The sequence below is a fragment of the Petaurus breviceps genome, unplaced genomic scaffold (assembly GCF_028583685.1).
Source record: "Petaurus breviceps papuanus isolate PSGF00001 unplaced genomic scaffold, PetGlider_PUasm1.0 37, whole genome shotgun sequence".
Taxonomy (NCBI): domain Eukaryota; kingdom Metazoa; phylum Chordata; class Mammalia; order Diprotodontia; family Petauridae; genus Petaurus; species Petaurus breviceps.
Window position 1 is genome coordinate 39,623,187 of NW_027186296.1, and position 25,360 is coordinate 39,648,546.

The window sequence follows — 25,360 nt, forward strand, 5'->3', positions numbered from 1 at the left end:
GCCACCCCACCATGGGCTTTCAAATAATTCCCTTTGGGGAATTATTACTGTATATTCCACAGAACAGTTCTTGGTTAGGTGGAATATAAGGGTATTTTTCCTGATCCCCCTAGTTTTTTACCTAAACAGGGCACCAACATCAAGGAACAGATTAGGAGGTGCATTCTGCTGAAATAGGACCCAAGGAGGCTAAAAGACCACTATCAAATGCTGGGGGAATATGAGAGGCAGTATGTTTTAAGTCTAATGTTCCCTATCCATGTTGCCCCAATAAGCTGGGAGATAGAGTCTACATCTCACTGATCAACTCATGCTGGGTCTTCTGGAAAAAACCTACTGTCAATGAATATTATTCAATTACTATTAAATACATTCTATACTACACATTATACTATAAGAGTAATCAGCCTGAAAAAGTGTAGGGACAAGAACTCACCAGCGTCATTAGCAAAAGATTTTGATAATATTTCTCTGGTTTCTTATTCTTGAAATTTTTAAAACTCTAATTTACTTAGTATATTTAAATGGTTGTTGAATGGTCTGTTGTTGGCTGTGATGTCCCTGATGTCTTAAACTGCCATAGTATTTTGTTTCTTTTCAATTCAATTAAATTCAGCATGCATTTATTGAGAGTTTATGTGCTCTGCACTAGGGATACCAAAGATAAAATTAAAACAGCTCCTGCCTTCAAGGAGTTTACAGTCTACTAGAGGGCATAACATTACTTTTTAATCATAGTATTGTACCACTTTTCTTCCTTTATGTTTGCTTCAGAGAATACATACTAAATTCTAAAATGCAACATGCAGACCTATTCCTCTGGATGAACACTCCTTTTATCTACCATGAAGCAGGGGAGGTGGCCAACCTTCTCTGACGAAAGACTATGATAAAAAAGAAATGTAATCTCAATAAACGGTGAAAGTTAAACATCTGTGTATGATCTGCACTGCTGCCTAGTCACCAGATAGGTATGAGAAGCTAGGCTTATAGGGTATAGAGAATACAGAGTGGATAAAGGTCATAGAGAACAAGATACAGAAAAGGGCAGAGATCTTGCTATCTGTCCAGCTCCAGTCCTCAGAGACAGTCACACTTAATTTTCTTTTATTTTCAGTCCTGAATTTTCTCCCTCCCACATCACTACTCCCTTCATGACAAGGAAAAACAAAACTCATTATAAACATGTATAGTCAAACAAAACAAATTCCTGCATTATCTATGTTTAATAAAAAAAGCCTCAATCTGTATTCTGAGTCTATCACCTTCCTACCTAAAAGTAGGTGATATGTTTCATCATGAGTCTTTTGGAATTGTGGTTGGTCATTGTGTTGAACAGAGTTCAAAAATCTTTCAAAGTTGTTTTTACAATATTGCTGTTATTGTATAAACTGTTCTGCTCACTTCACTCTGTATCAATTCATATCAGTCTTCTCAGGTTTCTCTGAAACCACATCTCCAACATTTTTACAGTGCAATAATAGTATCACATCACATTCATATGCCATAACTTAACCATTAAACCATTCCTTAATTGATAGGCATCCTCTCAGTTTATAATTCTTTGCCACTATGAAAACAGATGCTAAAGATATTTTTGTATAGTTAGGTCCTTTTCTTTTTTGCTTTGGTCACTTTGGGATAGAGACCTAGTAATGCTATTTTTGAGTCAAAGGGTATTTACAGTTTAATAGCTTTCTGGGCATAATTATCATTTCCCTTCCAGAAAAGGTAGAGCAGTTCACAGCTCCAATAATATATTAATATACTTGTTTTTCCATAGACCCTACAGCATTTGTCATTTTCCTTTTTTGTCAACTTTGTCATTCTGATGGGTATGCGGTTGATACCTCAAGAACTGTTTTTAATTTGCAATTCTCTAATTATTAGTAATTTAGAGCATTTTTTCATAAAGTTATTGATAATTTAGATTATTCTTCTCTGAAAACTGCTTATGTTTTGAATATTTACTATCTGTGGAATGGAATAATTGCTAGTCTTATAAAATGACTCAATTCCCTAAATATCTTAGAGAATCTTATTAGAGAAACTTGCATCAAAGTAACTCTCTTCTTCCATTTCCTGTGTCTCTTCTAATTTGAGCTGCATTGGTTTTGTTTACATGAACAATGTTTAATTTTATTTAATCAAAATTGTCCGTTTTGCTTGTGAACCTCTCTTTTATTTGGTTATGAACTTTTTCCCTATTGATCTAAAGGTAATTTCTTCTACATTCCTCTATTTTGCTTATTTTGGTAACCTCCTTATGTCTAAATCATGTACCTATTTTGAGCTTATTTTGGTGTGAGATATTGTTCTATACCTAGTTTCTGCCAGGCTGCTTTCCAGTTTTCCCCAATAATTTTTGTTGAATAGTGAGTTTTTGCCCTAATAACTGAGATCTTTGGGTTTATCAAATATCAGGCTACTGTATCATTTGCTTCTGTATTTTGCATACCTGTTCCACTAATTAACTTCTCTATTTCTTATCCAGTACACAATTGTCTTAATGATTATATAATGTGTTTACAGAAATTTAAGACATAGTACTAATAATCACCCTGTGACACTCTCACTTTCCCCCTATTTATTCTTGACCTTTAGTCCAGATGAATTTTATTATTTTGTTAAAGCTCTATAAAGTAATTCTTTGGTAGTTGGATTGATATGGCACTGAATAAGATTAGTTGGCTGGGTCTACACCTAAGCAATTACTATTTCTCTATTTAGATCTTTCTTTGTTTGTATAAATCAGACCCAATTTTCACTAAAAAGCTAAAAAACAGAGAGAGCGCTCACCTGGGGGGTGCCCAATCATGACGTGTGCAGTCAAGAAGGGTGCCTACATAGGTCTTGTTCCTCCATGTCACATTCACCACCAACATGCCTGGAACACAAAGAAGACTTAGACATAGATGTTGACATCAAACCTCCAACTGGGGGAATGAGATCTGTCTCAGTAGCATCCTGGATTGTGGAAACTTAGTAGGCAGGTCTAGAGCTAACTTTAATGAAACTGGGGCTTTTGATAGATACTTAGAAGAAACACAAATTTCTTCATTCTGGGAAAAATTCTGGAAAGCATAGGGGCTAAATGAAGACAAAGTCTTTAGCTGATGAGAAATAGCATGGGATAATGAACTTAAGAGTCAGAAGAGCTGAGTTTGAGTCCCAGTTCTGCTGCTGTGTCATTATTAGCTGTGTAACTCATGGCAAACTATCCTCTCAGAACATCAATTTCCACATCTTCAAAAAGGAATAATACTTTGTACCTTTTTTAGGGTGGTTGTGAGGACCAAATGAGATAATGTATTGTGAAAGCTTACTTCTTGGCAAAGACACTAAACATTAAAACTTGTTATTCTTAATTAGAAAAGTACAGAATTGGGCTTTAGCCTATTGTTTTGTTTTTTTGCTAGGCCTCAAAGCCCTATTTGCACAACTAGAGGGAACAGTACTCCCTAATGTTAATTTTCTCTTTAGTATAGAATTGTCTAAACAGGGAGGAAGTCAAGAAGGCACTTTGTAGAAGAGAACAGAACTCAAGAGAACAAACACAAGGATCCTTTTTCGTGAGAGGGGTATGGAAGACAAGACTATGGACCAAGAGGACTCTAGAATCAGAAAGCAGGGCACATCCCTTTAATCATATAGTCATGTCACTAGCAAAGGATGCATGTTCGTCTAAGTTCTTTCTGGGATGAAAATTTAGGTTGCTTTCACTAAACAAGGCTAGGATAAGGAATTCAAGAAAACACTGTTTTAACAGGAAGCCTATATCACTAATGACACTAGAGTGGCACAAAATTTTGACTTCATCACTAGCTAATCACCTCTTTTCCCAGATACAACAGGGGCTCTAAAATGAGTAGCTAAAAGGCATAATTCGGTTGAAAGAGAGGTTCCTGTGCCAAAGGGAGTAAAATAGTAGTCCCTTTTTCTCAGGTCTCTTCGGGCACCCCCTCCCCCCAAGAAAGCAATTACACTAAATGATTTCTAGCTATTAGCAGAGTGAACTCAAGTGGATGTTTCCTCCCAGAGATAGGCTGCTCTGATTACTGCATAACTAATTTGACTAGGAGCAAAGTCCATTGAGTTGAATATATTTATCTGAGCAAGGTAAGACTCAGAGATAGGCATCTCATTTACAAGGGCAGACTAGTGCAACTGCAAAGAGAACAGGCACACAATTAGAAGATGAATGTGACTCCCAGCCTGAAACAGCTGGGAGTGAACACATGTTTATAAATCTGGGTGTTTCTCTTAGTGTAATCTGCAAACCAGAGAAATAATGAATGAGTGGAAAAGGAGATCAGGCCACAGTGCTGATGGGGGGAAAAGGGAGGAGGGGAAAACCTAATATGGATATACAGATTTGGGTGGCCTGTTTAAATGTCAAAGCATACAACTTCCCCCCATTCCCCCAAATGTAAATCTCTGCAGGGCCCTGACTCCAGGCAACAAGGAGAAGTACAGAAAAGAAAAAAAGATCAGAAAATGACACTGGACAGATACTGTTTCTGTCAAAGGATGACTAAAGAGTAGCAAGGTTAGTTTAAACAGAGGAAAATAGGCCCACATTTTGGAATGCTTCCTGTTACAAAAGGCTCCCACACCATAAAGAGAAGGTTGATTTGTTTGAGGATAAGAATAATGGCAAAACAGTAAATGATAAAATAGTACTTTGTATTTCACTATGTAGTTATTCTCATAATCACTAAGGACCTTCCAGACATGATCTCATTAACCATCATTTTGTTTCAGAGTGGTGAACATTCTTCCTCCTTAAGAGACAGTAAACCTGAGGCATAGTAGGAAGAGTAAGTGACTTGTGGGAAGGCAGTCAATGGCTTCTGCTAGGTCTTAAGAAATATTCATCTCAGCAATGAAAGATCCAAGCTAAATACATTTCTTTAGCATACAGCAGTAATACTTTAAGAACTCCAAATAAATTAGTGTGGTAGGACTCCCCTCTGATGAAATTGTTAATTTCTGTCAGCGCTTCTGCTATCCCTTTCTGAGGGGTCCAATTCTCTCATGCTTTTTTTCATTTCTCACCACCCTAGCAAATTCTGTCCTCAGGAAATGATGTGCAAGATGTATACATGGAACAGAAGTTTATACTGAGGGGTAGGGAGAGATGCTCATATAGAAAACAACTCAGAAATCCATCCTTCCTACTGCTTAGCAATAAAGTTCTTCACAGGAAGTCTCTCTAGAGACAAATCTAATCAAGCAATTAATCAACATATACTATGTGCTAAGAATATATACATATGTAAGGATACAAAAGTATATTTTATACACTTATTCATTATCATGTGGGAACGAAGATATATTCAGTGTAAATTAATTTTCTATATAACTGAAGTTTTTACTCCCCCCCCTTTTTTTTTTAAAGCAATCGGGGTTAAGTAACTTGCTTAAGGTTACACAGCCAGTTATTTCTGGGTGTGGTGCTGAGTATCTGAGCCGGGATTTGATCCAGGTCATCCCGACACTGGAGCCAGTGCTCTTACTCGCTGTGCTACCTGGCCGCCCCTACTCCTTTAATATACAAAATTAAATTAAATACCACTGACTTAGTTTGTATATGATACCCGTTACAGGTGGATAACGAGCTGAGTGAAGAATTGAGCAGAAGGAAGAAAGTGGTCTGGACGGCATTTCAGAAAGTGTCTATCACTCTCAATGATATGAAGCTCTTCTCTGACACAAATCCCTATCATTTTTTTTTAAACAATAGTATTTTCCCAGTCATACTATATGGCTGTCAATCATGGGACATTGTGATCTCCAAAATAGTTTTAAAAATCCAGGATTCTCTAAGGTAATGGAGAGATGGATGACAGGATAGGCACAGCTTCTTAGTACCTACTACTACTGATGACTTGGGTAAAAAGAAGTAGTGTTAAGAGATGTTCTAGCAAATGTACAATGGGCAAAATTAGGCCTGTCATATATTAAAGAGGCAAAGGATAACATATGGACAGCCTTGATACCCATGAAATTTTTAGCGTTCCAGAGGAAGACCCTGGCATACTGCCCAAATCTTTTAATGGAAGACTCTTGGGAGGAAATGCAAGAATCTATCAATAGAAGGAAAAGTATGGATGAACTGAGATCTTCATACTGGAAGGAGTACCCAAGGCCAAGAATGAATAGATTCAATGAAGTATTAGCATACTCCTTTTTAAGCGCCAAAACCTAAAAACTCACCCACTTTGGATACATTTTTCTAAAAGGTGTTACATGTTTTCCTGTCAAGAAGACAGGAAGAAAAAAAAAAGAACACAAACAATCCTCAACTTAAAAGCTGGTTAAAGCTTAAAACTGTATCAAGACTCTTGGGATATTCTGTATAGTAGGGGAGCCATTAGTTCACTAACTCAATAAAACAATGTTATAAAGAATGATTTTAGGTGTAGTAGAAATATATTTAACCTTAGGGTTGAGTTGGCTTTTGGGGACTTGATATGAGAAACTAGCTACCATTTATAACACTTTACATGGGAAATTATAGTCTGAGGCTCTAAATAAAGGATTTAATATTTAATTTTTTCCTTAAATACTCAGGGTCTGTTAGTATACTGAATTGTAATGCCTTTAGGGACTAATGAGGTCAGTTGGGCCATTTGCTATTATACTATATGGTCCCATGGCCATATGCTTTAAAAAACAAAAGCAAAAACTTTCATTTTTCTCAATTTTTTTCAGTTAACAAGCATTTGTTTTCATGCCCTTCCCATTCCTCATTAAAAAACAAAAACGTTGAAATAAATACTATATTGTGTTTTTTTATAATTTGTATGTCTCCTTCTGAGGTGAGCTATAACTATAACCTTTTGTCATTCTGTCTCCTTCTAGCTTTACCCTTATCATTCATCAAAATGCCGTTTTTAATCTATAATGCCTAAGAAGCTAGAGAAAAGAGGTAATACAAACTGAATGTAAAATAAAAATGTTAAGAAGGCTTCATTTTCAGGCCCTATAGTCCCTCCTGCCAGATTATCAGTTGTTTATCCCAAAGTCAATGTTGAGAACACTGTTATACAAAGTAAAGGTAAAGGACTTAGCTACCCTAAGCACTAAGTTCTGGGAGACTGCCTTCAATTTCATTTTGTTAGCAACTGTAAGGCAGGCAGTTTAGATACTATGCATCAAAAGTGTGGAAAGAACTAATGACTTGTTTTTATTCCTTATTTGGGATCAAACTCAATACAAAATGAAGGTATTCTGGTCAAGAATTGGGCTCATGCCTATAAAATGCAATGGAAAACCCAAAGTGGTTGGCAACTAGTAAAAGGGGAGATATAAAAAAAAAAATGGTTATAAATTATAGTCACAAACGCTTTTTGCCTTATTATTAGTCATTCAATCTAAACTGCTGGGGGCCTTCTCCATGCTGAGGACTAGAAAGCTGGAGACAAGCCAAGTCTACTGCTGCTAATAGCTGGCCTTCTGAGGAACCTCCTCCTGCCTTGTTGGTAATGGAGGAGGAAACAGGGCTATCTTTATATGTCATCTGGCTGAGAAATCCATCAAATTTCTTATTTAAAAACCTAGCTTGGATTTATCTATCATTTAGCCTTACTGCTACTATCCAGATCCTTAATAATTAACTTTTGGGCTGCTGTAATATCCTTCAAATCAGTCTCTCTCGTACTAATCTCTTCCTCCCAAACATACTGATAGCATAAAGTTGCCTAAAACACTATTTTCACAATCAGTCAATAAACATTTTTTGAACCCAACACCAGATTCAATATTGTGAAGGATATAAAGAAAGTGTTATTATTCTCTGCCAGCTTTTAATAGACTACAATGGGGCTTACACTGTATTGGAAACAAACATAATATAGAATACTTGATCAAAGATTATATATGATTTAAGGGTTATAAGTGCTTTAGGAGGCCAGGAGGAGTTGGTAAGGACCAGAATTGTTAGAAAATTAAGATGGGTGGGAGACTTGAGATGAACCCTTAAGTATTAAGATTTAGAGGCCAATGGAAAGGTGAAAAGTATTCCTAATGGAGGAAATAGCAAGATCATTTGGTTGATAATGAGAAAACCACCACTGTGACTAGACAGGAGGTAGATTTGTGAAGAGTTGCAGCAAATAAGGTCCAATCTGTACAATGAGGATAGAAGAGGGTCCCTGAAAGGCAGGAAGACAGCATGGATTAAATGTAGTAACAAGGAGCTACTACAGATTTCTGAGTAAAGGAATGAATTAAGGTTAAGGTTATCAGGTTACTTCCTTAAGAACTTAAAACTGATGCCTTAAAAACAAAACAAAACCCATCGAACTGAGTGAATTTTTTGAGGGTGGAGACATACCCGTCCTTTGCATCCCTCCATAAGGCACAGCAGTGCTAAAAATGTAATAGGAACACAACTAAAATGAGTCACAAGTGTTAAAAGGAGGGTTTTTTCCCTTGTACGGCAAAAACACAATCCATTCTGTGGGGATAATGTTTGCTACAAACTTCCCTAATTATGGGAGATTGAGCAGCTATATTAGATGCAAGAGATAAACCAATGAAATATTATTTTTTGGAAAGCACAATTACTTACATAAAGAGGTTATTTTATTGGTGTGTTCCATCTCTGCTGGAACTTCCAAGTCATCTAGCTTTACTTTCCTCATGACCTCCACTGCCTCCATAACCAGCTCCACCAGGATGTTCCACAGGCATCTCAAACTCAACTTGCCTCTTCCTCCTCCTTCCTCTCCATATTTCATCAGTTGTTGAGTTTTGTTGATTCTGCCTTCCCAACACCTCTCTTATATCACCCCTACTGATCACTCACATCTCCTCATATGAACTATTGCATTACCCTCCTAATTGATTCTCCAGGCTACAGTTTCTTTCTTTTCCAATCTATTTTCCACCAAGTCAAATTAATATTCCTAAAGCACAGGCATACTTATAGCCATGGCGCACGCATGCACGCACATGCGCGCACACACACACACACACACACAACTTTAGTGGCTCCAAAACACCTCTATAGTAAAATATAAACTCCATTTTGCAGCATTCAAGTCCTTTACAATTTGGTTCTAACCTCTTTACCCAGACAGATTTCACATCACTCTCCTTTGTTTTATCCAAACTGGTCATTTTGCTGTTCCCTGTACATGACATTCTATCTCCTGTCTTTGTGTGGGCTCTTCGCTATACTTGGAATGCCCTTTCCCTCCTAACAACTGCCTCTTGGAATGAATCCCTAGCTACCTACATGACTCAGGAAGAATATCTTCTACACAAAAAGCGTTTCCTAGTCCCCCTTGTTGATAGTTTTTTGCTACCGCCCCAAAATATCTTTGTATTTAAATTGTGATATATTAAATATAAGGCATGTCTATTAAGTTATCCCAAAATATCTTTGTATTTAAATTGTGATATATTAAATATAAGGCATGTCTATTAAGTTATCACCATTTTCTAGAATGAAAACTCCTTGGAGACAGGTACATGGTTTTTTGGTCTTTGTTATCTCCAGTGTCTGATACATAGTAGGTATTTAATAAATGCTTATTCAATTAAATTTAACTGGGAAAGAGGAGGTACTGAAAACATAGTGTACAGATTACAGATGTTATCAGCAAGTGAGCCTATATAATGGTTAGTACAATGTTAGTTGCTGTTCAATATATACATTTATTTAATGCAACTGAAGTAGTTGGAGAAAAGAAAAATCTGGTGTTGAATAAGAGTTGTTATTGTGGTATTAATCAATTATTCAACAAATATTTATTGAGCACCACTGCCTCCCTTTTCCACCTCACATTCTACCAAATGTCAACTCCTTAGGGGAAGGGAGTATCTCATTTTTGTTTTTCTATCCTGTTTTTGCACATAGCAGGTACTTAAAATATTCAGTAAATTCAGTTTGTTGAAGTATATAGTCTTAAGTGGTAGAGGTAACACATCACATATACATTTTCATTCTCTCTCTCACCCCCCACTATCACTACTAGGCAATAAAGGATAATTTAAATAAGTGGTACAGACCATAAAAATGCCACACCTCACCAGATTACTGAATGTGAGTGAGTGATAATAGCTTAAATGATTGCTGGAATGCTTTCTTTGAGTAGTTCTTAATTTACTAGAAATTTCTGGACCTCCATAATTTCACCATAATTCTTTGGTGTCCCATTTGCGTAGTGAGAGGAAGGGAGAGGGTAGATGTGATTCTAGTCTGCAATTCCAAATGGTACTAGGCAGAAAAAATTATGATATGAATGTAATGGAATATTACTGTATATTAGAAATGATGAATATAAGGAATTCAAAGAAACATGAGAAGTTTTATGTAAACTTAAGCAGAATGAAATAAGCAGAGTCAAGAGAACAGTATATAGACTGATTACAATAATGTAAATGGAAAAGAGCACTTAAAAAAGATAAACAAAATAAACGGGAAAAAAAAAAAACAGGTCACAAAGAACAGAAAATGAAACATTCAGACACCTCCATGATGGCATAGGGTGGAAGACAATTAATTAGTCAAGAATATTGTATATGCTGTCAGATGTAATTATTGTGTCAGATGTTTTTACTTAATTTTTTGGCCACATGGGAGGGGGAAATTCTAAATGACTGTTATGTAAAGAAAAATAATAACCAGTAAGCTATATTTTAAAAAGATAAAGAAAATCAGTTTCTTTCAACTTAACAGTTAAATTAATTGTTTCCACTATCTAGATGGTCCTAATTGACTTCTCAGACCTTGACTTTTCCAATCTTCTATCCTGAAAACCCACACTTCAACCAAACTGGACAACTCCCATCTTCCATGTTGAGCAAATACAACTAAGGGGCAGGTAAACCCAAGAATTCTGGCAACAGTTAGTATACCACAGACCACCAGTTGGTCTGCCTTCTTTCCCCAAAGTCATCATCTTAGGGGAACAACCTTTGTGGAGAAACAAATTAGTTATTTGCCTCTGTAGGTACTTCCATCTCAGCAACTAAAGACCCTGAAAAGAAAAATTCTCACCACTAATCTCCCTGGCATTATTATCAAATGATTCAGCATCAGAAATAGATATGGTTTAATCCACTGGAGATACTTGATAAGTTTCATTACTATCACCTCTGCCACTGAACCCTAAGCATCACTGGGCATTTTCCATATGACATTCAACTCAAATCTCCAGTATGCCATAGATGTGAGCCTTGAGAGCAGGGTCTGTCTTGCTTTTCGATTTGTTTCCCTGGTGCTTAATGCATAGTCAACACTTAGGCAAATGCATCTTCATTCTTTCATGCCTTTGTTGCTGCCAGTATGATATAGGGGAAAGCAAGAATAATCAATGTAGGACTCCTTCAGGTCGGAGGACCTGGGTGCAGTACAAACCTTGCTTTGACACTGTACACTAACTTGTGAGACTTTTGTAGCGGCAAGCACCCCAGCATCCCCAGGATGGCTGCCAACACAGGTTCTTAGATCTGCTTTTCTAAAAGAAAGCAACTCAAAGTGGGTTAACAATCTTGCTTTAATCAGTCAAACATATCATTTACCTAGTTCAGGGGAAAAAGTCAGCACCCTGAACTTCAGAGTATTCAGATAGAAGTTAGAAGATGACAGAGAAACATTTCAAGCAGACAGGCCTCCAACTGTCTGACCATTACATCCATACCTAGTCACAGTTACCAGAGAGGGATGCATCAACATCAGTGTTTTCAAAGTCAGGGGGCTCTCAACAGCTGCCCAGAGTCTTGTCTGGTCAAATCACACAACACTTCTCAAAATGAGCCCCAAAACAAAGCCTCACATCAGGGTTTATATAACCTTCTCCTGGCTCAGAGAATTTCACAATCCTCTTGACCCACTGACCAATCACAGAGCACCAAGGTGTGGGCAATTCCTGAAAACCAAGCCTAACTTAAGCCTATCAAAGGTCTAGGGTCAGGCAAGATCTTAAATTTACATTCCCATTACAACTTTAGGCAAGTCAAGTTCTTTGGGTTTGAGTTTGTGTTTTTTTCCCCCCACCAGGAAGAGGAAGACAGAAAAGATGAGCTCTAAGGCATTTTGCAACTTGGAAATTGGTATTTTTCTATGTGAATGTCATTCTCTCTCATTTCTATCCACTGAAATCCTAACTATCCCTAGGCTCAGTCAAGTCTGTGAAATCATACCCCATGAAGAAATCTCCATCGCCGAGTAATTTCTGTTTCCTTTCCATGTACACCTTCTTTGTATCACTTTTCTCCACAATGTATGGTAGTTAGTTGGGCTGTGCACTGCTTCCCTGATTACACTGCAAGCTCACTGAGGGCCTACTCTGTGTCTTATTCATCTTTGTAGTCACCAGAGTAAGTACTAGCACAGTGCCCTGCATATAGCAGGTGCTCAAAAAATGTTTACTGAATGGAATTAATTTATGAGTGACCCAGCAACTTGGTCAATCTCTACTAACTTAAGAGCCCTTCTCAACTAGTCTAACTAGAGAGCCCTGAGAACAAAGTGTAGATTCTGTAATATTGCCAAGAAATCATAATTATAAAACATTAAATCCAAGTAGCCCTTTAAATCCTCATTAGCAATGCTAATCACTACTAATCAATAGATCAGAAAAAAAGGGTTGGGGATGATATAATATAAGGAAAGAAAGATGGTCTTGAAAGATCACCATTAGTCACTGCTGATCATATCCTCCTGGTAACCAACTATATTGGGCAGCAGGAAACTAATGGAAACTTTGGATTTTTCTCTCTGAAGCCAGAGGAAGTCCAACAGATGCACTGCTTATCTGAGTCGGTCCCTATCTGCCCAGTCTTTATAACCCAGAAGCTGATTGGTTCCATAGTACAGCAATAGAAAACCTAGACTCTCATGTAAATTTCAAATTCTAATGATTTCTTCTTGCTGTTTTTTTTTTTAATAAGTGGTAGAATTTGAGGTAGTTGGGGTAAAGATAAAAATAAGAAGGACTTAGAAAATGAACAATCAGCTTCCACATCTTCCCTGACAAAGAACTGTCTACAGAAATCACAGCATGGATGTCTGGAAGACACTCGCAGGAAGCCTTTAAACAAGCTGCTAGCATCTGTATATGGATAAAGCCCCTGGCTTGAGCAGTACCTCTTCTAGCTATGTCTTTTCTTACACTGCAGCATGGCTGAGTAAAAGCTCACAGTTCTTCTCTGACCCTTCTCAGTAGCCACTAACAAATCAACTCTGACTTCCTGGGCTACTTGGTCAACAAACAAACTTATGATTAGTTCCTGCTATCTACTCAGCTGATCTGTACTCAGGGTTTCTCTCCTAGAAGCATTTTCTAATGAATCAGCATATAAACAGAATAGCATAACATCAGAAAGAATACTTTTCTCCTTCCTCGAAAAAACAACATCCTACTTTATGTAGTATTTATATCAGGCCTGCATGGAACTTAAAACAGATATTAACTTGTACTACAGTTGTGTTTGTGTGTGTGTGTGTCTGTCTGTCTGTCTTATTGTATTAGCAGACTATATATTCCTAGACAGCAATGTATACTTATATAACCTTCATCAAGAAGTCCTCTCAGAACCATCAGCCTTTATAAAGTCACCAAAGACAAACCAAAAACCCTTCACAGATCATGGAAGCAGAGCTGCCTGCTTTTTAGCCTTTAGGTGAAAAAAAAAAGTTGTGAATAACATGTACTTATGATCCAGTTAAAAGTTAACTCTAGGCAAAACTTCAATAGTCAAAATTTGCTGTCAATATCTATCTCTCTCTTTCTGTATACTTTTGCTTATGTAGATGGTGATTCTCTTATTTCAGTCTAAATGGTTTGGGCTTAACGCCTTGGAGCCCCCCTCAAAAAAGAGAATATCTGGGAGCCATCCAAATATGCTTGTTGATTGAATAGGCCTCCTGAAACTCCAGACATTAACTTAACCCAGTACTTGAATATAAGACTTTTATATTTATTGAGAGAAAAGATCCTTTTTTTTTCCTTAAAGGAACTTGGTAAAATATTTTAGGAAGTAGGATCTTTGAAGCACCGACATATTCTACTCTTGTGTGGTACCTGATATAAACCTTTCTGGAAAACTTGCAGGACAGGGGACTAAAAAAATGACTGGTCCATGGTTTCCACTGGTAGAGTGAGGGCAACAAAAGGCCCCCTTCTCATCTGTGTGAGTTTGGTTAAAATATTCCCTTTTTCTAGGACTTGAAGCTTGTCCTGTTTTTAGAATCCATCCCCTTCACCTCTTCCCATCCTCCATTCCCTGACAATGTACACATCTTATGACCCCTAACAAAATTTCCACAACACCCAACTCCCTGCCTTTTTCCTATCCCAAGATCCATTTGTGATGCTGTTGTTGTTGGGTTGTTTCAGTCATGTCCGACTCTCTGTGACCCATTTGGGGTTTTCTTTGCAAAGATATTAGAATACGTTGCAATTTCCTTCTTCAGCTCATTTTCCAGATGAGGAAACTGAGACCAAAAGTTAAGTCACTTGACCAGGGTCACATAGCTAGTATCTGCAGCCAGTTTTGAACTTAGAAAGATAAGTCTTTCTGACTTCAGGCCAAGCACTCTATCCACCCTCCCCTTTGTGTATACCCTTAAAAAAAACTTAGTATTTAACATATTTTTTAGACAGCTACACTACCCTATTTAATGTCTGGCATCACATTATGAACCTCCTGCATATTTCTACCAATGGTTATGAAGTATCTGATAAGAATGTCACTGGAACATATATATTCATTTGTAGAAATATTATTGTAAATCTTTATTTGTATCTTTCCACAGTACCTAACACAGCAGACACACAATGTCTGGTGAATTAATTTGTTGGATAAATAAACCTAATATTAATAAATAATCAACAGGGAAAGGGTACCACTTTTGACTCTGCCTGACAGATTGGTAAGAATTACCATTATAATAAGAATTTGAAGATATCAGTTTCTGCTGTTTTCTAATTCTGATTTATCCTTCCCAGAGCCTGTCACCAAATCCCTGCATTCATCAGCAAAGTCTCCAGCTCAGCTCAAACTTATCTACACTCTTTTGTGCTAATAGTGCCAAACTTCCAGAAGCATCAAAGAGATGTTTATAGTTGTAAAGTTGTTATTGTAAAAGCAAGTTTGTGACAGTTTAGGATTAGTAGGTTTTCATTTTGTTTTAGAAAAATCACACTGTGGGAAACAATGGGAGGAATTTTGTTTCCACATAATTAAAAGTGCTCCTGTCTTTGAGTGATAGCAGAATGTGGGTCAGAGGTGACTGGTTCTAAACAGAGTTGTGATCTAGCAGAACCAGGCTTCTAATCAGGTAGGGGGCTAGAGGCTTATACAAACGCTTGATGAGCTGTTTGAGGGAAGCATGACATGGGCAGTTCAGGAGGTTGCACCTAGCCAATGGAGAACAAGGTGGGAAATTCTAACAGAAGCAGTATAAAAGGGCTCACATTTGTCTGAGTCAGTGTACTCCATTAAGGGTGCTACCCATTTATTCAGAAAGAATAAATGTAAAATAAATGTAATGAAAACTTTCCTGGCTTTCCAACAAATATTATTTATTCCTAGACTAAGTATATTTCTAACGATACTTCGCTTGATTTGTATCTTGCTTTCCTAAGGTTCCTTTTAAGTAACAGCATGTAAGGGTTATGGGATTTAAAGATCTTCCATGCCCCATGGACGTGCTGACATAGCAGGAAGGGGCAGAGCAAGAGAAAGCGAAAGCCAAGGACGTGCTGACGTAGCAGGAAGGGGCGGAGCAAGCGAAAGCGCAAGCCAGGAAAAGCGAAAGTGAGGGAAAGCAAAAGCCAAGCTAGTGTTCCTGCTGTGGCTGGCGGTGGTTGCAACGGCGGTGGCAGCAGCAGAGGCAGCGGCAGCGCAAAGCCCTTTTTGAGTTAGGACTGCTAAGGACTTTCTGCTAAGGACTCCTGCTGAGGACTGCCAGGGGCCGGAGCCCGCTTCCAGGACGCTGGGTGGTTGCTGTGCGTGGGGAGAGGAGGACCTTTGCCTGAGGTAGCCTGTTCTGTTTTAAAGGCTTGAAAATGTGGGTGCTTTCTACTTTATCTATCTGTGCCAATATCATAACTACTCTGATGGCTTTCACTTTCTGGTTTTGGGACTCAGTCTTTTGGTATCTTAATAAATTTTCTAGTTTATTTTCCCATATGGCAAGCATGACGTATTTTGTGATGGATAATTATATCAGCATATTTGTAATCTCTATAGGCATTGTGAATATGGCATTGCTGATACACAGCACCAGATCAAATTTTCAGTAAGTTTTTCAAAACCTTTATAATATTTCAACCCAGAGAGAAATTTGGAATCAGTTCAAATTCTTCACTTTTAATTACTTGTTGCTAGACAAGATTTGCTGCAAATTTTCCAAAAGGCTTTCTTTGTGGATGGGAAAGGGAGAAGATAGTATTTTTAACATTAATCTCTTCTTTGCATCCTATTTCAACATCATGAAGGCATTTTATCTCGTTAACTACCCCTAGCCTTGATACTTTCTTCCTAAAAATTTATTTTCAAGTTTTTATTCTGAATTTAGTACAAAAAAGGGAAAAGAATACTATAATCACAAATCTTTTCTATGCCACTTAATTTTTTAAAAAGTAAATAATAAATTGTTTTTAAAACTACTGGGCTTGATTGTGCCTTCTCTCCTTTATAGTTTTAAAAAATGTTTCAATGATCTTCCTTCCTTCACCATAAACACTCCTACCACTCCCAATTAAAAAAGAGGGGAAAAAACAACACCCTGGTAACAAATATGCATAATAAAGCAAAACAAATACACACCATTTGATAGTTTGATCCCTCATACTCTTAATTATGTGTAATCTGTAGAATGATAACTCACATTTATTTTTATATGCTTTAAGATGTCCAAACTGTATTTCCTGAAACAACTCTGTGAAGTTGATATTATCCTTATCTTGCAAATGAGGCTGTTACAAGTAATATGATTTGTTCATGGCCACACAGTTAGTATCTGAACTAGGATTTAGACCCAGGGCTTCTGACTAAATTCAGAGCTCTTTCCCTAATCTTATAAAACATAAATTTCTTGTAGTCAGGAACCAACCTTTTCACTTTTTTCTTACTGCCACACAAAGGGAGGTCTTTTTGCATGTAGTAAATACTTAATAAGCATTTGCTGAAATGAACACCAATTTTGGTAACTCAGCTAATGCTTTTTTTTTTTTTTTAAAGAAACTGGGGTTAAGTAACTTGCTCAAGGTTACATAGCCAGTTATTTCTGGGTGTGGTGCTAAGTATCTGAGCCTGGATTCGATCCCCCAGGTCATCCCAACACTGTGCTACCTGGCCACCCGTCAGCTAATGCTTTAATTCTACTATGCTTCTACTGGAGATAACTAGGGATATGAGGCCTGTTACCTTCTTCCTAACTGCCATCCTTTTCCTTCCCTGCACCCTTCCCAACAGATGCCAGGCTCCCATGCCTGGCTTGTGCCAGGGGGTGAAAGGTCACTATACTTAGCCATCCCAGTCATCTTAACTACTTTGCCACATAGGTCCTCATGATTCCCTCCCTTCCACCTTTTGCTCTGGGAACAGTAATTCATGTTTCTGGAAAAAGAACTTCATTTGGTCCAAGACTCCATTCTCCATTCATGTGACTTTACCTTAGAAGAGCTGTCATCTTCCCTGTTAAAATGTAAACTCCTGAAGGGCACAGATGGTTTCTCTTCTGAATTTATGTCTAGTGCTTAGTACAGTGCAGGCATATAGTATGAGCTTAATAAATGCCCATTCATTCATTCATTCTTACCTTCAAGTCTGAAATGCAAAGAATAGCTCTGCCTTCTCCACTTGAGCACAGCAGTGAGTATCCACTGTGCCTAACTCCTGAGACCAGGGAGTTGTTATTATTTTTCAAAATTTACTTTGTTAAACATTTCCCATTTACATATTCTGGCTCCAAGGAGTGCTGTGGGCCAGGTGTTTGATACCTCTGGTGGAGTTAACAGAACAAGAGAATGGGAATCAAGAAGACCTGGGTTCAAATTTCACCTCAGACTCTTACAAGCTTTTCGATCCTCAACAGCTTCTTAACCTCGCTGGTCCTCAGTCTTTTCATCTATAAAATGAGGAGGCTGGCCTTGTTTCCTTCTAAGGTCCCCTCCAGTTTCATACATATGATTCTATTATTGTATGAAATGATTGATGCTTCTGCTATGTTTCCAGTATCTAAGAAAAATCATTGACTTCAGGGAGGATGTCTCCGTCTCTGTCTGTCCGTCTGTCTGTCTGTCTCTCTCTCTCTCCTCTTCTGGATGATAGAAGCTGACATTTTGAGGAGCTAAACACTAAAACATCTCTGGTTGGGACCTCACTGGTTTTGAGAATGAAACTAAAACCACTCAGTATCTAGGTTTTTATTTTTTGGGGGCTGGGAAGTAAGCTATTGATTTTATGTTTGGTCTTGCTCTACCAGAGGAGAAAAAATAGCAGCAATAAAACTACCTAATGGTGGCAAAGGGATAGGTGTTCAGAGCATTGAGGACCAGGAGTGAAAAGCTAGCCCTGGGCAAAAGGCAACAAAGGCATGAAAAGATGAAATGAAGGGCCAAAAAGCTGCAGGATGATTATAAAGCACATGGTAAAAATTTCCAGTATATGAGGTATTTTAGGAGACAAAGATACAAGATGTGGTGGGGCTTAGCTCCTCCATGACAAAAGGCTCTGGGGGCTATCAGAGGACAGCTGGAAGGAGATGTGTTTCATAACAAAGTATGTGTGCAAAGAGGTAGAGAGAAGCCTGAGAGGGAAGGATGCTTTATGTGTAGATCAGGTTTCTTTCTATTGTAGAAGTTCAGGGCAAGGATATCACAGTAGCCAAAGGTTACAACAAGCTATTTCAACAAACCATTTGCTATTACAAAGAAGAAAAACCAATATAACCATAAATTTCTAGACCAATATAAACAAATTCTTTATTTGTAACAAAAACACCAAACTAACAACAACAACAAAAAAAAACCATACCAACCAAACACTAATGGCTGGGGATAGCCTATTATAATCCTAACAGTACTCACCCATCAGTTTGTGGCTGAGCATATGGCCCAAAGGCGATTTTGCACTAACTCTTGCAGATGAGACTTAAGATCCAAACTCTATGACAGATGCTCTTAGAGAAAGGTGCTTATTATGCCTTTCCTGATGAAAGAAAATGACTATATATCACTTAGTACTGTATTAAGGCTAAAGAAAAAAAGACCTGTTTTTAGCTTGGTTAGAAGTACAAAGTGTTAAGTTTCTCCCTGAGGGATGGTGGGGATCTAATGGAAACAGTTTTTAATGAGCTATTTACAATCAGAAGATTTGGATTTGAGTTCTGGCTCCCCTGCTTATGAGCTCAATGCAATCATTTAACCTCTTGTTTCTACTTCATCTGTAAAACAATGATAATACTATTTGTTTTACCTACTTCCTCAGGTTGTAAGGATGAAGACAAATCCTCAGAGGATGTAACATGGAGTAACATCTTTTGTAACCCATAAAGTACTACAAAACTGTTACCTATTGGTGGCAAACTATTCTGGCCCAGGTACCTCTGCTGAGGAAGGTGAATGTGCCCTTTCCTCTGGGCTCCAGCCATGCCAATGCCACCTCACCAAAAGGGGAGCATGCTGGGCATGTGTGGAACTAAGAACTTAGAATTCACAAGAGCACTGCAGTAAACAGCCCACAATTCTCTCAGCCAACACAGAACACTTGTTTCAGGTTTTCCCTTCCCCCCTTAAAGTTCAGAAGTAAAGTTATTATATCTTACTGATTTATAAATAAAGGATCAGTAGCAACCTTACCTGTGCTCATGACTGCTTAAAGAATTGTTCATTTATCTCTAATGATTTATGAAAGCAAATCTAAAGCTTCTATATGCCTAAACTCTGGGATATCTGTGTGTGTCCCCTTACAGACTGTAGGATGGTTACACTAAGGAGGGCAGAGTGCTACTGTACTTTCAAACAAAATTTTGTAGTTTAAAAAAAAAAAGAACATGGAAGTCTGGGAAGTTAATAGATGCTATACCTAATTGCCTTGGAATTCTGCATTGCTACCTGGGAGCCAGAATGAGAATATAGAGCAGAGGCTACAATTTTTCAGATATATTATCATCTAACCCTAAACTTGTTATCAAATTGTATGGTATCTCTCTCAAAACATTTTTTCTAGGACTAGAGTTCAAATCAGAAACACAGGCAAAGGATGAGTATATTCAAGCTTATAGATACATCAAAAGCACAAGAATGGTTTGCCCATGTACAGTCCTCCAGAATCCAAAAAGATAAAAGCAAGAACATTAGGTATACTGGGAGTTCATGGTACACAGAGGGCACCCCTCCTAACGATAGTTCTCAATTATAAAGTAGCACTGTGAAGTACAGTGCTCTATTTAAAATCTGTCTTCTACAGGTCTTAGCTGAGCCAATTTAACTAAGGTGGCATAAGGCACCTTTGGCTTCAGTCAACTAGCTAAAAATTGCCTACACGAGGAAAATTCAGATCCCATTCTAATACCATTAATCTTAGTAGAGAATACCTTGTAATTAAAGCCTTCCTACAATGCCTTATTTAAGGGGAATCTAAAATCAGGATAATAATCCCATTTCCAGGTCTTTAGCAATTTAACTTACACCATCAGCCCTGGCAATACATCACAGACATGTTATCAGTCAGACCATAAGGAACCATTCAACTTTGAAAGGGTCTGTCCTAGGAAGCTGCAGGCAGAAATATTATTTCTCAGAGAGGCTATTTCTAAAGGTAGCTCATAATGTGGAGAGGAGGAAGCAGGAAGAGGGCATTCATTAATGTTCTCTTCACAAAAAATAAATGATGGACTTGTAATGGTACTTAGGGGGAGATGTTTTTTACATCTGTCTTCTAAAGCTCAGGGAAAACTCATACTTTCAAAATTACTAAATTTTCATGTTTGAGACAGATGGGAAATGGAAAACCTTCAGCTGTCCTAATTTCTGGGTTCTGAGGACATGCAAGTCAAGAGAGCACACAAGCTAACACCCATCATGCCTGAGTCACACTCATATGACCACATTATTTTCCAAATGCAGGACTTTCACCAAGAAACTGATCAGTAGCTGGTGGAAATCCTAGATTATGTGCTCGGGTCTGGTGCCAGGGTGGAGGGTAGTGAGGCAGATATGTTGCTACTATAATCACGGGCAAGAAAGAAAACTAGGATTGCACTGGAGAAAACAGAACATCCATAGAGTAAGGTAAGCTCAATCTATGGGAATCCAAGACATTCAAACACTAACCCTGGCCCAGAATGAGGATCTCAGAGCAGCCTTCACATCCCTACATAATGGACATTTTATATTGTATTCATTACATCTTCCCTTTCCTCCTCCTAAGGTAACCATAAATTGTATCTGTTTTTAAGGAGAGAGGTAAGCTCAGTGGAGGTCACCATGCTCAGACTGTCAGCTCAGTGACAGCTCTAGTTACTGGGAAAGGGAAAGGATTCTCTGGTCAGTCCAACTTGAGCAAGTTCCCTTCCTGCTGCTGGAATGGAGCCATGCTTGTCCACAGTTATCGTACTTCATGATCCAATATGAGACCTTGGCTAGGGGCATTTCTCTACATGGCTCAGCAGATGCATTTTTCCTTTACAGCCCTGATCAGCTAAGGGTTGAGAAGTTCAGCCAAATACAAAAACTTCCCTTTCTTGTTGTATATCTCTGTAATATATTTTCAGTTTTTAAGCTGTGGTCATGATTAGGGGCAGAACCATGCCATGGTACTTTGTGCCAGAAGGGCAAAGAAATATAGTTAAGGTCTGAGGGTGGCTAGCTCTCTTTCCTGACACTGAACATTGATGCATATTTAACTCCCTAAGCAATTATCTTTCCCTCTCTTCCCACCCTTAGCCTGGTACAAAAATTACTCCAATCTCCTCCTGGATTAGCAGGACTAACTGAACTTCTAGCAGCCTGGTCTGGCTTCAGGTAGTTTAGCCAGATATCTTCTTTGCCCAGGAAACAACAGTCTAAAACGTAAAACTTAGGGACTGTGACTGCCTGGCAGGGAAAGCCTTTAACTAGGTAATAAATTCCTTGAATCTATCCTGTCCGTCTTTCTACCCTCAGTGCTCAACATGGAATTTTGAAGTTTTGGAACCACATCTGTGTAGGGAGGAGCTAGTGAGGAACTTCTCCCAAAGCAGAACAGTGTCTTCTCTGTGACCTGTAGCCCAGGGCACAGAGAAGTGAGGCTCTTCCTAGAATTCCACAGACATTATTTATCTCAGGCAAACCTTGAATCCAGGTCCTTCCTGATGCTATCAGCTCTCTAGCAAATATATCATGTGACCTTCTGCACTGTATTTAATTGAGCTTCAAGAACTTAACTGAAAAGCGAACCAGGGAGAGAAAAAGCATTCACTGCTGGGCTCAGTGGGGGTTAGCTGTTTCTATATTCCCTGAGTATTCAGCTCCTTACCTAAAGTGACACACTAGTCTAGAACTGACTACAATAAACAACAACAACAACAAAATAGGAAATACAGAGTTCCATTTTCATTGTTTCATCCTTATAGATAACTGTTACCTTCTACTAAATGCCACCGGCTCCAAAGGTATGCTTTACATTTAAGATGGGGAGAAGAGGTCTCTAAATAATTCTAAGAAATTAGCTGGGGGCAGCCAGGTATCACAGCGAGTAAGAGCACCAGCCCCAAAGTCGGGATGACCTGGGATCCAATCTGGGCTCTGATACTTAGCACCACACCCAGAAATAACTGGCCCTGTAACCTTGAGCAAGTTACTTAACCCTAATTGCTTAAAAAAAAAAATTGGCTGAAGGATTAAGGGCAGGGGAAAGTTGGTATATGGGAAGAGGTATCCTAGTACAAGTCTAAGGAGAAGTAGAAGAAAGCACTTTTAAGTTAAAAGGGGAAAAATAAAGTCCAATGGGAATGCTAATATTAAACTAATGCTAATTAGTTTAATTAAAAGGTTCACACAGGGAGGACAAAATATTATTTTTAAAGCATTCCATTTGGATTTTGTAGATATCCTAAAAGGAATATGGAATGCCTTCTGGAGGAGAGAAAGCTGGGGATGCCAAGGCTCAAAATCACTGCTTCTTGATCATATACCAGCCTGTTACCACGGTGATGACAGTAAAGGCATAAACCAAGGGAAATAAAGAATCTGGCAAGAATATAGGATGTCCATTATTGCCACTGTTATTCAATATGGTACTAGAAATGTTAGCTTTAGCAATAAAAGAAAAAGAATTTGGAGGAATTAGAACAGGCAAAGAAGAAACTAAGTTATTACTCTTTGCAGATGATATACTTAGAGAAGCAAGTAAAAACTACCTGAAATAATAAACAACTTTAGAAAAGCTGCAGGATATAAAATAAACCCTCATAAATTATCAGAATTTTTATATATTACTAACAAAGCCCAACAGCAAGAGACAGAAAAAGGAATTCCATTTAAAGTTACTGTAGACATTATAAAATATTTGAGAGTCTACTGCCAAAAAAAACCTAGGAACTATATGAAAACAATTACAAAACACTTTTCACACAAAGTCCAATCTAAATAACTGGAAAAACAGTTTCTCATGGGTAGGCTGAGCTAATATAATAAAAATGACAATTCTATCTAAATTAATTTATTTGTTCAGTGCCATACCAATCAAACTACCAAAAATTATTTTGTAGAACTAGAAAAAATATCAAAATTCATCCGGAAGAACAAAAGGTCCAGAATATCAAGGGAATTAATGAAAAGAAATGCTAGGGAAGGTAGCCTAGCCATATTAGATCTTAAATTGTATTATAAAGCAACAATCATCAAAACCACTTGGTACTGGGTAAGAAATAGACGGGTAGATCAGTGGAATAGGTTAGGTATGCAAGACACTGCTGTAGTCAACAATTATAACAATCTACTGTTTGATAAACCCAAAGATATCAGGTTCTGTGATAAGAACTTATTATTTGAAAAAAAAAACTGCTGGGAAAACTGAAAAATAGCATGGCAGAAACTGGGCATAAACCAATGTCCGACACCACATACCAAAATAAAGTCTAAATGGGTACGTGATTAAGGTATAAAGGCTGATACTATAAACAAATTAGGGGAGTAAGAATAGTTTATCTGTCAGATTTATGGAGAATGGAAGAATTTATGAACAAGCAAGAGATACAGAATATTATGAAATGCAAAATGGATAATTCTGATTATGTTAAATTGAAAAGTCTCTGCTCTAACAAAGTCAATGCAACCAAGATTAGAAGGGAAGCAGAAAACTGGGAAAGAATTTTTATAACTAGAAGACAACTTTTATAGCCAGTATCTCTGATAAAACACTCATTTCTAAAATATATAGAGAACTGAGTCAAATTAACAAGAATACAAGTCATTCCCCAATTGATAAATGGTCAAAGGATATGAACCGGCAGTTTTCAGAGGAAGAAATTAAATCCATCTGTAGTCATACGAAAAAATGCTCTAAATCACTACTGATTAGGGAGATGCAAATCAAAACAACTCTGAGGTACCACATCACACCTATCAGACTGCCTAACATGACAAAACAGGAAAATGATAAATGCTGGAGATGTGGGAAAGTTGTAACACTAATTCATTGTTGGTGGAGCTGTGATCTGATCCAATCATTCTGGAGAACAATTTGGAACTATGCCCAAAGAGCTATAAAAATGTGCACACTCTTTGACCCAGCAATACTGCTTCCCCAAGAGTTCATAAAAAATGGGAAAAGGACCCAAATGTACAAAAATATTTATAGCAGCTCTTTTTGTGGTGGCCAAGAACTGGAAATTGAGAGGATGCCCATCAACTGGGGAATGGTTGAACAAGTTGTGGTATATGAATGTAACGGAATACTACTGTGTTATAAGAAATGGCGAGCAACAGGCAGACTTCAGAAAATCCTGGAAAGACTTAATATGAACTGATGATGAGTGAAGTGAGCAGAACCAGAAGAACACTGTTCACAGAAACAGCCACAGTGTGTGGCAATGATTGATTTTGATAAGACTTTGCCTTTCTCAGCAATTCAAGGACTTAAAATAATTCCAAAGGACTCATGATGGAAAATGCCATCCACATCCAGAGAAAGATCTATGGAGTCAGAGTGGAGAGTAAAGCAGATTGTTTTCTTTTTTGGTTTTGCTTTTTTTCTTTCTCATGGTTTCTCCCATTTGTTATTAATTCTTCTATGGAATATGACTAATGTGAAAATGTGTTTAACAGGAATGTATGTGTAGAACCCATATCAGATTGCCTGCAGTTTTGGTGAGGGAGGAGAAAATTTAAAACTTATGGAAGTGAAT

General features: G+C 37.8%; 1 protein-coding gene across 2 annotated transcripts in view; it reads right to left on the reverse strand.

The window, feature by feature from the left end:
* ZNF609 (zinc finger protein 609) overlaps nucleotides 1-25,360 on the reverse strand; it is a 264,162-nt gene that overhangs the window by 11,543 nt on the left and 227,259 nt on the right. For both annotated transcript variants that reach the window (XM_069098322.1, XM_069098323.1), the window contains one exon: nucleotides 2,800-2,887. In XM_069098322.1, the coding sequence (XP_068954423.1) occupies nucleotides 2,800-2,887 (88 nt within the window). The remainder of the gene's footprint in view (nucleotides 1-2,799; nucleotides 2,888-25,360) is intronic.